Source organism: Paramormyrops kingsleyae, chromosome 25 (genome assembly GCF_048594095.1).
Source record: "Paramormyrops kingsleyae isolate MSU_618 chromosome 25, PKINGS_0.4, whole genome shotgun sequence".
NCBI lineage: Eukaryota > Metazoa > Chordata > Actinopteri > Osteoglossiformes > Mormyridae > Paramormyrops > Paramormyrops kingsleyae.
In genome coordinates, this window is record NC_132821.1 from 9,508,573 (window position 1) to 9,524,780 (window position 16,208).

The window sequence follows — 16,208 nt, forward strand, 5'->3', positions numbered from 1 at the left end:
GTGTAGCGGATATAAAGATCCGTGGCTTTTATTTTAAAGTTTTCCTGCTAGTCTCTGGGCTCGGTGGATCATGCGGTCATGCCTTAGCCTATCCAATGAGTAGCGTTGCTGGGCGAGTCTCTGGTAGTGAGGGGAGCGGTAAAAAAAAAAAAAAGGTCGGTTGGGCGAAGTGGAAGCAGAGTCGCGTGAAGTTTTTTTTTTTTTACAAGGGATCGCGGCTAGTATAGTTGGAGCGCGGCTTCGTTTTGGCAGGACGAAAGTCTGTTGTTTTTTTTCTTTGTGTTGGAGTTGGGGATTATTGGGGCTGCGCCATCCCAAGCGGAGAGCGTGGTGAGCAGCCTGGTGTGCATACGCCGGACGCCATCTCGGTCTGCAGCGGAAGACAGAGACGCGGAGGGGCTGTTTGAGTGGTGTCGACGACAGCGGGTATGACGAGTGGCATCTTCGGGAGTCTAAGTCGTGTCCTGGCATCCGGTGGAACTGAAGGAGCTGGGGAATATCGTGGAGGAGGGCACCCGGATTAGCGGTGCTGAAGTGGAGGCAGCGCGCGCCGGTTTTGAGATCCAGGGCCCCGGAGCTGTGTTACACGGGTGTATACGCGGGCGATTTCGACCTCGGATGCAGCGCGAGTGAGTGACCCTGCCATACAGAGGCCTCCCCCTACAACTCATCTCGACCCATTCCGTCGTTGACTGGTAAACCTGCTCCTTTTCTTCACTCTCCTCAATCGGGTGAAGGTCTCGGCAAAGTTGCAGATCTGGACAATTGTATGCATAAGTGTGTGTTGGATGTAATTAAGCGCAGTCGAAGTGTTTGTTTAATGTCATTTACGCGCTGTATTTTGAATAGGTGAATGACGATTGGTATTATGCTATGCTTTGCTGTGTAACCCTGAGATGTTTTCTTTCTTTTTTTCCCCCGTTTTGAGTTAAATCTCTTTTTCTGTTATTGATGACAACGGGACAAATTGGTGAATTGCTAAAAAAGGGGATGTTTGAATTATTCAGTTTCCTCTGCGTCATCGGGGCCTAATTCAGCTCTGTGGCCTGAAGTATTTTCTTTCATGCCGTCCGTTTTATAGCTTGCTGTTTAAGGTTGGAGGACAGCGGAAAGAGAAGCGACCTTTCCGTTTACAATAAATCACTCGTTTGTGTTTAGGGTGGTTTATGCGTTCAAACATTGTGTAACTACCCGGGGGTAGGGGCGTCGCACCCGACGTGCTAGGTTTTGGGAGTGCAGGGTTGTCGGCAGATTATATCGGTACCCGGCCGAAAACGTATATACTTCAGGGTGCCACCGTGTCCATTTTTGTCCCCTGAACCTGCCTTCCAACACCCTCCCGCAGCAGGACGGGTAAAACATATTTGCACACGCAAATACTGGGACTAAAAGAACTCGGGGTGAGGGACTCAGATCCTCTCATTACTTAGTCTCCCTGGGTAGAATAACCGCCAGTTTTCCCCTACCAAGGCGGGGCGAAATTTCTCCGCTACAATTGCTCAGAATCGCTGTAGCTTTCCGATGGTATGCGGGGCGTTGCGGTTGCTTAGCGTGACCGACGCATAAGAAAGCAAACATTCTTTATTATCATCCTATGTATGTTAAATTACGATCATCCACATTAATCAAGGTATTGTAAAACGGAAATTATTACAGCTCCAATAGCTTATATTAAAGTCAGCCAAGAGTCACAACATGGTTTTGAAATGGCAAACGCAGACACAAATCAAATGTATATGAGCAAGCAACATAAGGGATCTGTTGTTTGGGTAAATTATATTATAGTATACACTATATATTTGTGGTGTGGTGGCGAATTCGTGCAGAAGTTTTAGAACTGCACTATCGATTTATCACTTTATTTAGAAATATAAATTCAGTTCTTATCCTTTTTAAAAGTTACATTTTTTTCAAATTGTCTTTCAAAGTGTCCCTCAGAATGACACTGGGGTGGGCGGGGCTACGAGGAGGGGAGGGGACGCGGTCAGAATGGTATATTAAGAGGAGACCTCCGCATGTACAGTTACTCTACCACTGCATCCAGCGAGACAAGAGCTCCAGATTCTGCTAAAGATTTCGTCTTTTGTCGAACAACTCGTAAAGAATGGCTTCCAAGGCGTAAGTTATGATCAATTTATTATTGCATTTGAATGTGTAGAAACTGTGGATAAACTTGTTCATCCTTGTATGTAGTTTACTGACACTGTCAGTAAGAGTAAAATCTTTCCGTGCCACGGGCATATGCCACTCCACATGCCACCGCTACGTGCGCATGGCACTCGACATCGCACCGCTACGTGCGCATGGCAGTGGCAGCTGCCACTCCACATGCCACCGCTACGTGCGCATGGCACTCAACATGTCACCGCTACGTGCGCATGGCAGTGGCAGCTGCCACTCCACATCTCACCGCTACGTGCGCATGGCACTCGACATGTCACCGCTACGTGCGCATGGCAGTGGCAGCTGCCACTCCACATGCCACCGCTACGTGCGCATGGCACTCGACATGTCACCGCTACGTGCGCATGGCAGTGGCAGCTGCCACTCCACATGCCACCGCTACGTGCGCATGGCACTCGACATGTCACCGCTACGTGCGCATGGCAGTGGCAGCTGCCACTCCACATGCCACCGCTACGTGCTCATGGCACTCGACATGTCACCGCTGCGTGCACATGGCACTGGCAGCTGCCACTCCACATGTCACCGCTACGTGCACATGGCACTGGCAGCTGCCACTCGCACGTCACTGGTACCAGTACAGCAGCTGCCACTGATATGTGCGTCTGTCATTGGTCTCAACGCGACTATACACGTCTGTATACGCCACTGGACTCCTCACGGTTAAATACGTTGGTCACATCACAGCTGTATAAGCCGGTCACGGCACTCATTATGCTTGTATATCGTGCTCTGAATAATAAATGTTCTGTTGTTATGTCTTCAATCATTGTAATTTGACTTTTTTTGTTTTTGTTTGTTTGCTGTTTTTTTTATAGTATGCTGAGAAAAATTCAAATAAAACTTAACCGTGCAATCAAGGATTCAAAAAGGCTGCATAAAGACATAAAGGGCTGGCACTAAAGAATAAATCCATACATCCATACATGTTCATATGACAAGAAAAATACAACACAGTAGGCTAATTAATTAAGCCTTGTGAGGCTTGGGGAATTCGGTTTACGAACGGGGTACAAAGGTTTGCTACACGCACACACACACACATATTTATAACGGGTGTAGACTATACTTTCCGCGTGCGTCAGTGGATTGTTCTTATTTTTACATTAACCTCACGGGGACAAAATGTATACATTCAGACTAAGGGAATGTGATGGTGGTCTTTCGTTAATGGAGGATAAGGATGATATATCCACTGCATTGATTACAGTACAGTACACAATTGCTTTAAGTTCATGAGCCATGTTCGAACAGATCAGATGTATTTGTCATCGTGCATGAGGTGGAAAGACGTTGGTTGGGGGGATTGGGGGAGTTCGGTTTGCAGAGCATTTTTGTGTGTGTTAGGTGGTGTGAGAGTGGATTTTTCAAACTTGCAGTAAAACACATTTTTGGGGGCAGTTTTTGATTCCCCCTTATCTAAGTACTGTAAATACTTAAACAGAATTGCGTTAAAAAGTCGGCCTTTCAATACGCACCCCCCCCCCCTCCCCCCCAAATATCTTCTTAAGTCACACCCTTCCCCCAAAAGTACCTTTGTCACCTTTTGTGACCTCCAGTACCCTGTAAGCTAGTTATTTGATTGGTGTAAGTGTATTGACCAGTGCGATTTGATTGGTCTAACATCGACATCAACAATGTTGGAGGCAGCGACAGTGAACTTAAAAGATCATATCAGGAGTACATCATTGTCAGCGTAAGTACATTACCCTTTTTTTATCTGATATAATCGTATAATTTCAGGATTTGACACTTTAATATGTAGAATAAAATTTGATACGTGCAAAGTTTAATGGATATAACAAGTAGCTCATGCCGATGTCTTTGGTTTCGTCTTTTTTTTGTAATAGGTGACACTTGTTTGGCTCAACAATGGAAGGTAAGATGTTCAACATTATTATTTGATGAATATTTTATTCTGAAACTTATTTCACAGTGTATCCGCAGATCCTTATTTGTCAAAGACTTAAATGTTTTGTTTGGTGCTTTCTGAAAACATTTTTGGCCGTTCAGCAGCGTCCATCTGTTGGCCATAAACGTACAAAAAAGTATAAATCGTTTCGAAACAGTAACCATTATATAATTGACCATTACTTTGAGTGTACCGCAAATTCTTTGTAATTTGTAAGTATAACAACACTAGTACATCGATTGGTCAAGTTTTTCTTTTTTAAGGGGGGGGGGGGGGTCGATCTCCGTGAACCATTCAGATTCAGACAATTAATATATGGCATCATGGGCGTTAGGCCTATTTAGGGTGGGCTTTAGCCCCCCCAAAAATGATCCCAAGCCCCCCCTAAAAATACAGTAATTATCATACTATTTTTAAATTATATATCCATAGATTTAATACAAGATATCACTGAGCAAATAGAAGCAAGACTATTATTAAAAAATAATACTGTAAGTCTAGCTATCATTATTTAATTATAATTATGTACTGGCTGTTTAAGCTGCTAAAGGTAGACGCGGGCATTAGGACCCAGATGGGAGCTACATGCCGCTGCTTGTTAGCGAGTAGCAACGTTTATCCGCAGTTGAACAGAAAGGAGCGGCCAGATAATTTCATTGTCAGAGATTGTGAGTAGGTGTCAATAACTGTTAATTGCTTAACTTTACTTATGTTTCCTTAAGTGAAAGGAAAGTGACGTTGTTGGCTATTTTAAAACTAATTTAGACTAACATAATGTTGCTGTTATAATTGGTTATTGTGATCAAAAACTTAATGGTAAGTGTCCCTGTTTTTGCTGTTGTTCAACAGCAAAAACAGGGACACTGAAGCTCAGTTTATATACCAGATGAATATATGAAAGTATTTTAAAAGACTGAGGGAGAAGCAGGAGAGTGGCAGGGGAACTGATGCTGAGGGAGCATGGATAATTAAGACTGGTGGAGCTTTACAGGTAAAGAGATTATTTGTTTTGTTGTTGTCTTTTTCTTCAGGGTGGTGCCTTCTAGATTAATGAGATAATAAAATTAAAGAAGCCTGTTTAGGTTTGGTGAAAAATTTTCAGCCCTCTATACGTGCTAATTCCTTCCTATAACCCTGGGGGCTAAGCCCCCCTTGTCTTTCAATCCTAGTGACGTCCCTGTATGGCATACTGACTTAATGTCACTACTTGACTGCAATGTGCCAATCAATCCATCTTCTGTTGTTATTTTACAGGAAGATTATTTGAGTTTCTCAGCAAAGAGGATTTTTTGGATCTTGGAGGTGATCATGGTTGTTGTTACTGCTCTTCTTCAGTTACAGCCTCCAAAAATCATTATTCAATAAAGCATCTGAGATTTGCCATACACTTTAAAGAGGGTGTCACAAGTAAGTAATATCATGAACATTGAGTTTTGCAAATCCTAGAAATATATTAAATGTACATAAAGAAGATATATTATTAACAAACTGTTAACAAAACATTCTGTTGTATTTGTAGACAAGTTCTCCATACCATGCTACTGTCCAGATCGGAAATGTGCTAGAAGGAGCCATTGGCATTGCCCTAAATGTGCCAAAATAATAAACAGAGCAGACAATTTCAAATCCCACTTAAAAAATCATGGTAGGCACATTTTAAATTATACAATTTGTAGCTCTGACCAATTTGTAAGTATTGTATAATTAATGTAATTTATTGTTTTTTTTTTTTTTTTGCCACAACAGGTCTGATGGTGACAGTAAGCCCTTCTGGTGAGTACACTGACAAATTTAAACTGCCATCTGAAATATTATTTATTTTTATATACACATTTAAAAAAAAAATGTAAAAAAATCACACTCCTATGTTTATGCTCAGTAATTTTACTTAAATTCCAATGAAAATAGCATATTCTTCAATCACGTTAAACTTTTTAAATATTCAGTAATGGTTTATTAATGAAATAGTCATGTCTAAAATTGAATTAATCTTTTTATTATCAGATGGGGAACAACCTTCTCTGTCGACTGTTGCAACTGAGCAAGTCCAACAAGGAACCAGGGTTTGTCGTATTTGTGGGATTAATTTCACCACCACCTCAAACTTGAGAAGGCATGAAAAGGAGCAGCATGACGGAGAAGAACCAATGATGTGCATTGACCCCAAAAATGGACTCTACGTGACAACAAAGCATTCCCATGGAGTGAGACTTCCTGTACATGTACAAAAGTGTTTGCCAGCACAGCTGTATGATTGTGAAGTAGATGAATGTAGAGACTTCATGAGCATAGCTGCTCAAAGTGGAAACCCTGGGAAAGAATGCTACCACCTAGAGAGGACCAAAAGAGCCCATGTGTATATTCCACCTCCAGCACTGAACACTGAGTCTTTGAACGACATGGTGAAAAAAGGAATAATGTCAACATCTAGACAAGAAGAATGTATGGCACTATACCAACGCGCTAACGCAGATGAAGCTGACAGTGTGTTTCCAGTTTTCTGGGGGGAACACAGTCTCTCTGACAGATACATATTCTTCTCCGTGTACACTGGTGAGAAGGACAACTGGTGTAAGTTTGGGAGGACCATTTCAACATTTGACACAAAATCAGGTAAATGGCACTGCCAGTGTATAGGATCAAGACACAGGATCAGTTGTGTACATAGATACATGTCTATGTGGTGGCTATATCAAGAGCATCCTCATTTGGCCAAAAATGCTGTGGATACAGCAAATGAAGACATTGAGGACATAGAGGAGAATTTCAGTGGAAATCAGGATATGCATAATCATCAAGGATACACGAATAGTAGTGTGATTGCAATGACCAACTACTTGTGGACTTCCAAAAGAATCCCAGAGGACCTTCCACTGGATTTAACTAAAACAGAAAAGCCTGTTCCACACAACTTTGAGCCCACAGAAGTAAAGTGTCCTTACTGTCCAGGGCCATGTCCTCCTGAACTGAGCAATGCTTTTGTAATAACAACACAAGCAACAGCTTATGGGATTTTTTCCCAGAGTAAAGGTAGGATATTCCATACTATTTCGAAATATAAGTCACTTATCAATTTTGCATATATATAAAAAGTGAAATTCCAAAAAAAGTGTGTTAAATGTGTGTTTTTTCATGTAGGTATTACAGTTTATGGAAAGGACTGCCCAGTGTGCCGAATTGTAGTTCGTTTTCAGGACTACAATTCGGGATTTCATAATTATAACAACAGGATCTTTCTTTCCATACCCTTATGTTCGTTTCTGACAACCGGCCTTTCGGTGAGTAGCTGATTGTTATAACTGGGACGTTTGTTTGTACTAGATTACTAAAGCACATACAAAAACTTGAAAAACATGATTGAAAACATCCTCCTTTTTATTTTTTGCAGAATCATATTGCTGTTGGGCGGATGCTGCGCACAATTGAGGCCCATTCAGCAACTACAGTGCCACACAACTCACTCAGAAAAGCGTTTTATCACTTTTCTGCTCTCAGGAGGTATTCTTACAGCTACTTCTGTTACCGCTGTGGACACCACCCGTCTGTTGTCATTGCTGATACAAACTGGAAGGTTGCATTTGAATTGCCAGGTGAGAATTGACATAAAATGTATTTCAAGAGTTCTAGCATAATTTATCCAGCATTAACATGCTATAATGTCATTTCCCCTTTTTTTGCCACACAACTATCAGTTCATCTTTTGAAACGCCCAGAAAAACATAATGACACATCCCAGGAAACAGAGATCAACGTGGCAGCAAGGTGGGAGAACTTGAATAAGGAAATTATAGCCACTGGATTCTGTGATGGTAAGCATAATATACTGTAAAATCTGACAAATGATATTTGGGAAATTTTTGTTGATATTTAGCAACATTAGTATTCTAATTCTACCAGTAATCTTAATATTAATTAATATTAATTGTATTAATGTAGTAAATGTATTAATTGCAGTCAGCCATGCATTTACAGTACTTTTAATTTTAACCTTACAAATTCCATACTTTAGATGCATCCAGCAATCCATTTAGTAGCACGTTATCATACTCTGGCTTTGCTCCATGGATGGGGCAACAAACGAGAAGGAGCGAAACCCTGCCAAAAACAGAGATTTTCAAAGGGCTATCCCAAAGTGACAGAGCCAGCACCAGTAAAGAAAGGACAAATGGAAAGGACATTGACGAGGACCAGATTTTGCACGTGCTTGATTCAAAATCGGTACATCACAGAAAACACTTTTTTTCATTCATTTTAATATGCAACATAGTAGTATGCAATTTGTTTCCTAAATATTTTGAATGTTAATCATCTTTTCATCAGCCTAAAAAAGAAGACCTGACTAAAGCCTGCAATATTCTGGGAGTGTCTGCCAGTGGATCCATTTCCGACATTATAAACAGGCTTGAGGAGCTTCTCCTGTATAAGAATGTTTATCCTAAGATGTTTGTAAAACTCAAAAAAGCTGGAGGTAAGATGGCATGTATATTACTTACAGTACTGAATCATTAATTGGAATTTAATTAGATTTGATTTCATTACAATCATATTTGTTCTAACACAGGTGGAGTCTTACACATGGGATGCACACATGGAGTGGTGTATTATGCATCACCATTATGGTGGCAGGAGTCCGCTCGGGATCATGGAGATGCCCTGCTCAGTTTTAAACACCCTCCCACCGTGTACATTTGTGACATTGCTGGACGTGTTGCCAGACATCTAAACAATCGCACACAGCAAAAATTTTTCCAGCCACACGATGGGAGGGTATGTGAGCCAGATGAAAAAAACATATCTTTGGCAGCTGATGGAAAACTAAAGATACATCTTGACTGGGTCAACAACATCAAAATGAAAACCCGTCACCCAAAATCCTCAGCAACTGACAGAATATCAGGTCCACATCCAGAAAGTGGAACATCAGACCGCTTTTGCTTTTACGATAGGTTCCATCAAAAGAACCAGAAACGACCAGAGGAGAAATTGCGAAGTCTAAAACTAATCCCTGAACTGGCCTCTCTAGTCAACTCTGCAGAAGCAGAACAAGTAAATAGAGAGCTTTCCTCGAGCCGGTATTCGTTGTGCCAAATGAAAGATACTCACTACATGTTTTCGCTGCGTCTCTACTTCCATCTTCATAATGCCAAGAAGAATTCTGCATTTTTGAAAGAAATGCAGAGGCGTGCAGCTGAAAACATACACATAGGACTACAGGGCAAACTAATTTATGGACAAAAAGGTAATGAAGTGAAGGTTGAGTTAATGTCTGCAGTTATGCCAATTTTTTATGATAGCTATTCTGTAGTATCTGCTGTCGAGTAATGTAAACCATATTCATAAATAATTGCAGAAACAAACACACAGCCTAGAGAAGTACAGAGCAAAGATCCAGATGTCTCAGGAAAATTGGATAGCACGCCAGAGGAAGGGAAGAAGTTTTCAGTGTCAATGTTCCCAATTGAGCAGACACACAAGGTAAACATTATGGAATTTTTATACCACAGACAACCTTCATTACAGTAAGAAATAAAACAGTAATGTCAGCATTTACTATGAATTTTAATTAAATGTACTTTTTCAACATTAGGAGACAATCTCCAAACTGTACGCTGAGAAGAGAAACGATGATGATGTCATTGCCAGAATTTCTCACTATGCCGTTTTGTATCTGCGGGACCTGAAATCTGTTCTCCCCCCACATCTGTTGAGTGACACAAGCAGTACAGCAATGCCTTGGCTAACTGATAATGTAAGTTTGAATGCTGTAAAGCAGCTTTCTTAAAAAAAGTTGTCTTATTTATACATTTAATATATACATAAGTAGAATCACCTCAGTTATGGTTATTTATGAGTATTTACAAAAATCTGCTTATTTTGTTTTAAAGGCTGTAAATTGTCGCATTGCTCAGATTGCCGAAGACACTGATGATGTAAGTTATTCGCACACAATTCATAACTGACCTGTGACTTTTTTAGTTTGTTATGTAAAGACTAAAACATGTGAATTTGGGTTCCAGGTTGTGGCCTTGAACACGGACAAATTCATTTTGTGGCACAGGGATTGGCAGAGAGATGCAACAGTGTCAGATGAGCATTTGAAAGAGCTTGAGGTATATTAAAATGCATAATAGGAAATGTCCATCTTTTATTCAGCATATGCTTCAAGCCAGTTTAACATAATAGTCTCATAATGTCTCAGATGTCAGTGTTTCCTGTTTGATTAATTTCAGAAAACCTCAGGATTCCTGAAAATACTTTTACCAAGGATTGTTGGACCTGGTGATAACCCAGAGCAGGGAAACCACTTCATTCTTTGGGTAACAAGAAATTATGTTTAATGAAATGTTAGTAATTGTTTTTTCTTCGTTCTCAAATTTCTAACAAGTGCTTGAGGCTGCTTCAAACTGAACCACAATTTCACAATACTGTAGCCACTGCTTTTTCATATTTGAAAAATGGAATTATTATTTATATTTTACAGGTTTTTGACATGACTACAAAAACCATCAGAGTTTATGACAACACTGATCAGTATGTGACAATTTCAAACCTGGACATGGAAGTCCTGAAGTAAGACTTTACATTTTTATAGTTTTGTTTTATTGTTACACACTAATTCCCATAATCTCAAATTGTGTCCAATACATATGATGTATAAATAATAAATTATTGCAACATTTACATTCTTTACTAAAATACTTGTTTTTATTCAGGGATGCTTTTAGAAATATTTCCTCCTTGAACAAATGGACTGTGTCCAGTCCACATCAGTGGCAGAGAGATGACGGAAGGAACTGTGGTGTTTTTGTATGCACAGTGAGTTTACCATTTTTATATATATATATTTTTTTTTTTTCTTTCATGTTGATGGTGTTTATATAATTAAATTGAAAATGTTTGGTGCATATAACTGATTCTGTTGAATCCTTATTTGAACAGATGGCAGAGATGGAAGCTAGAAATATTCAAATGTGCCATGAAGTGCTGCACAATGAACAAATGTGTCACCTTCGGCTCTACCATGCCTTATGCATGGTGAAAAAACTGCAACCACAGGTAATGCTGGGGTTTAAAAACATTGTACTGTAGGTTTACAGGATATGCAAAGCTTGAGATGAACATTTTTCCTATGATTTTCTACTTAAGGTTAAAACAGTGCAGAGGGCAAAACAAATCACCTGTATGGCCCAGGATGCTGGAGTTTGCATTTACCAAAAATATCATTCAAAGTATGTAATGGCTATTGAATTTCCACATTATCTATAATTTTGCAGTTACTGTACATTTTATGCAGTTATATTATTATTATTTTTTTATCATTTATCTGTCTGCAGAGTAATGCACCCAGATGTCAAGTCACTGGACTGGATTCAGTGTGATCTTTGCAAAAAATGGCTGCATGCAGACTGCGCTGGCATCAGCCTTGACACAGTCTCAGAGGATACAACATTCTGCTGTGGATGTGACACTAAACGTGTGCACACCTTCGAGAAGTATGTGTTATACATATATTTTTAACAAAATAAAAGCAATACCTGTGTTAATGTCACTTTTTTTTTACAGAACACTGGCACTCTTGAAGCAGGGCTGGTTGGTTGACCTTCTAATAGAGGATCAAGAGATCTTGGTAAATATGCAAATACAAATAATAACTTTAAGAAATAATCCACCACTTCATACGTTGATCCTATGTTTTTCTCACGTTTGTAACTATATAACATTTCAGAACTTACACAAAGGCTTGGAAAATGGCAAAATAAGATCCAACAGGATGTTTTTATTCAAAAATCCCACATTTTTTCCAAAGTTGAAAATGAAACTCAGTCAAAAGTTTTGTTTTTTTGATGAAGAACAGGTAGATTCATATTCATTCATACTATTTGCCTTGTCTAAAAATGTATATACTTTGAATAAGTTTGTGTTTGTTTAATTTGTTGCATATAAATGTTATATACATACTGCTCATAACTGTATATTCTCCACTGCTACAGACAGACATGATCATTAAAAGGATATACAAGGTTACACAATTGCCTAGAGTTTCCCTGGAAAGCACGACCTACATTCTTGAAGTTTTGACCCCTGAGGTAGATATACAGACACTTTGATACAGTACATGAGACAATATCAATGAATGCACTGTGCATACTGCTCATAACTGTATTCTCCTTCTTTTAAAGCTTACATTGATAATTCTGCACAAGACAGAGGGATTTCACAGATTCCAGGCAGAAATGGCTTTACAGTCAAACACTGTTCTGGAGTAGGTCTTACTTTTGCTGACTTGTTTTTGTCCTGCTTTAAACATATCTGAAATGCTTATTCATGTGTCCTGTTTCTCTTTTAAAGGGTAAAATGTTCAAACCCAACATGATTTCAATAGCAGTTAATCACCAGGAATGTTGTCCTGTGTGATAATGGAGGCACGCAACAACTGTACTCAATACAGTCTACATTTTGGACCAAGGCAAGAGGAGGAGGCCCATTGTTAAAAAAAAAAAAAACTCTAAGCCCTGTCCCCAACTTCTTTTCACATTCCTAGTTGTTGAAGTTAAATAATTTCACTGACATTCGAGAATGTATGTAAAAATTGTTATTGAAGTATTTATTTATTTGCATGTTTATACATAATTAAAGTAAATGTCATTTATTTTTGATCATAGAAATGCAAATAGGGAACATTATAGAGGTCTTATTAAAGGAAGTGATTGGTGTGATTATTTATATATATCGTGTTTCTTGTCACTTTATTTCTGTCACTTTAGGTTGCTGTTACTATATATTAAAAGCAATATAGTATTATAATTTAGCCTTGACAGTAGTCTTAATATTAATGACAATTTTAATTTTCTTGATCTCCTTTGGTTGTTTAATAGTAATTTGAGAGAATGCTGTGACAGATGCATACAGAGAATACCAGATCAAATGACTAGTGTACAAATGAACGGTGTAGGAAATGGGGTCGTTATAGGCCTCTGAATTTGTAAAATTTGATAAAACACTGGTGCTTAAGGTATGAACAGACAAATGGGTGAGGGATAATTAAAAATAAAGGGGTATTCAGAAACAATTTAAACTTTATGCAGATTTGCAAATAGTTGGTGTAACTACATAAAACAATGTATTGAAATGTGACCAAAAACAAACAATACTCAAGGACATAAACAAATGTCAAAGATAACATGCGTGTGAATTCCCATCTCGACAAAAATACATAGAAAAACGAATGTTTTTATATAGTCTCCGACAATATTGGGTAATTTACAAGCGCTCTGAAAGCGCATTCCTGCTAATCCTCTGCTAACCTCCGAAGTTACAAAAAATACTGTGCCCACCCCCACGCAAAATGACCCACCATGCAGTCATTTTCGCCGCGCGCACCTCTGCGAGTATAAAACAAGCTTTAAGTGGTGACAGTCGCACGTAGCGGTGACAGGTCGAATGACAGCCGATATGTGAAGACACCAGGTCAAGTGACAGGTTCCTATGGCGGTGCCCGGTCCCCTGAAATGCGCAGATGGCCGTGCCGGGTCGGTTGCCATGCGCATATAACAATGAAACATCGAGTGCCATGCTCATGTAGTAGTGACATGTTGAGTGGCAGCTACCACTGCCATGCACACGTAGCGGTGAGATGTCGAGTGCCATGTGCACGTAGCGGTGGCATGTGGAGTGGCAGCTGCCACTGCCATGCGCACGTAGCGGTGTGATGTCGAGTGCCATGAGCACGTAGCGGTGGCATGTGGAGTGGCAGCTGCCACTGCCATGCGCACGTAGCGGTGACATGTTGAGTGCCATGCGCACGTAGCGGTGGCATGTGGAGTGGCAGCTGCCACTGCCATGCGCACGTAGCGGTGTGATGTCGAGTGCCATGCGCACGTAGCGGTGGCATGTGGAGTGGCAGCTGCCACTGCCATGCGCACGTAGCGGTGTGATGTCGAGTGCCATGCGCACGTAGCGGTGGCATGTGGAGTGGCAGCTGCCACTGCCATGCGCACGTAGCGGTGACATGTTGAGTGCCATGCGCACGTAGCGGTGACATGTCGAGTGGCATATGCCCGTGGCACGGAAAGATTTTACTCCCTCTGGACACTGTGCTTAAGTCTCTTAAACTGACTACTATTGTTAAAACTTAAATTGCATCCACTACAAAACGAAAACAATATTTCGAAGCAACTTTTATTAATTACTAAAAACTATTTATCCGCAGTACTTCCAACAGGCATTTCCTGCTCTGCCCCGTGTGCAAGAAGACACAGGCAAGCCTCTCGGTGCATCTGACTAGGGTGTGCATGAAGAGATCTTCGAAAGAAGCCATCCAAGAAGTAGTGGAGAAGGCAAAGCAGGATGCGCTTGAAGTTCTGCAGTGGGGCAGGGTGTTCAGCTACAGGCACCTGCGAGACATTATGGATGATGCTAATCCTATGAGCAGGTTGGTGGGAAAACTCTTCAGTCTTTTTTACACATCTCGCTTCGTTTCTTCAGTATGACATTTACTAACAGTTTTTTTTTATTTACTTATTTATCTGAAAGGATGATCCAGGAGCTGGAGCGTCGCCACATGGTGGTGCCTGACACCCCCTCCCCAGCAGTAGCGGCGCAGACCAGCAGTGTTCCTGTGATGGCTGGTACAACCGTGCAGCGACCGGAGAGCTCGGCGACTGAGCAGTCGGAGGACGCAGTCAGTGTCAGCAACGGCGAGATCTTTCAAGTGTGAGTATGAGTGTCTCGGATTTGCAGCTTCATTGATACCTTTTGCTTTTGCTTGTGAGCCAATTGAAGGTGCAATTTTAAGACGAAATATGTTTTCCACATGGCAGTACCCGGGAGGTGCAGTGGCCACAGACCTCCAGGCACATGATGCAGGAGAAGGGACTGCACCGGAAACATTCTCTGGACCATCCCCTCCTGAAGGGCTTCGCCGCATACTTGGAGAAGGATCTCCTGATTGAGAATTTCAAGCAGACGGTGAGGTCTCCCATAAAAGTTCACTCTATTATTTTTTGGAGCTTTATATCTACGCAATATATTCATTAAGTAATGCCGATTTTATTTTCCAGGTGGAAAACGTCAGCAGGTTCATGTTTTTTGTGAACCCTGAAGAGCCATCCCTTGAATTTCTGAGGGAGAGGGAGAGGACGAAGCTCTTCTTTCGGGAGCTGACTGAGGCTGGTCTCTCCAGGCAGACTCAGGTCAACTACATGAAGAGCCTGAAGAGGTTGGTAGCATGTAGATTTTTAACAGTATATTGTAGGTTTGTGTTGTATTGTCGTATCTGTTTTCTTCAAGGAAGTTCAGTCCTCCCACTATTGTCATGGTGGCATGTACAAGTTTATGTACATATGGATACTTACATACATGTCCTTCCTCTGACAGATTCCTCAAGTACCACACCGTGGCCACCGACCTCCGGCGTGACAACATTGCCTTGTGGAATGAGGCAATGTTCTTCGTGGAGTACCTGGGCTCACTCCAGCAGAGCTCTGCAAAGTTGGTGAGTAAGGAGATGACGCAAAGGAGGTAAGTTCAACTGTCAACACCCGTTAAATTCCATATTATGATTTGATTATACATCTCCTCTACTGTGTTTAACACACTCATAATGTGTTTTTTTTATCTCCCTCACTGCTCCTGGAGTGCACTGCATGGAGAAGCAGAGCCATTTTACATTGTGAGCACATTTTATTAAAATGTGTACTGTATTGATTAGGATTGACAGTAATTGAATTTTCTTCTCCCACCCACATAGTCATGTCATTCTCACGGGGATGAGCCCAGAGAAGAGTCCAGAGGACTGCTGGGCCGTGCTGAGGGCTGCCAAGAACGACTTCTTGGCAGTCCTTGGCAAGGTGTATCCGGAGGAGATGCCCCTGGAGTGTGCAGAGTGCTGCCTTGTCCTCTACTACCTGGAGGCCACGGTGATTCTGAAGCATCTCCAGCCACCAGGCGTGGTGGAGCACATGACCGTAAGTGTTGTATTCTTTTTGTCTTCACTTTTCCTTTTTGCCGATACTCTTATTTATCAGTGGGACATCATTGTATTGTGTAGGTCCAGGAGTGGATGACCAGGAGCACGTCCGAGGCCGACCATACGGTGATTGTGGTGAAGGAA

At 41.0% G+C, this 16,208-nt stretch overlaps 2 protein-coding genes across 2 annotated transcripts; both read left to right on the forward strand.

The window, feature by feature from the left end:
• The first annotated feature begins 201 nt into the window (after positions 1-201).
• Positions 202-15,620, forward strand: LOC140582873 (uncharacterized). Its single transcript, XM_072707283.1, has 7 exons — positions 202-695; positions 2,045-2,118; positions 14,307-14,528; positions 14,630-14,809; positions 14,917-15,064; positions 15,157-15,314; positions 15,473-15,620. The coding sequence occupies exons 2-7, from the start codon at positions 2,105-2,107 to the stop codon at positions 15,618-15,620; spliced, it is 870 nt and encodes a 289-aa protein (XP_072563384.1). The 5' UTR covers positions 202-695; positions 2,045-2,104.
• Positions 4,057-7,279, forward strand: LOC140583121 (uncharacterized). The gene is made up of 3 exons (XM_072707760.1): positions 4,057-4,063; positions 6,101-7,023; positions 7,235-7,279. The coding sequence occupies exons 1-3, from the start codon at positions 4,057-4,059 to the stop codon at positions 7,277-7,279; spliced, it is 975 nt and encodes a 324-aa protein (XP_072563861.1).
• Positions 15,621-16,208: the final 588 nt, after the last annotated feature.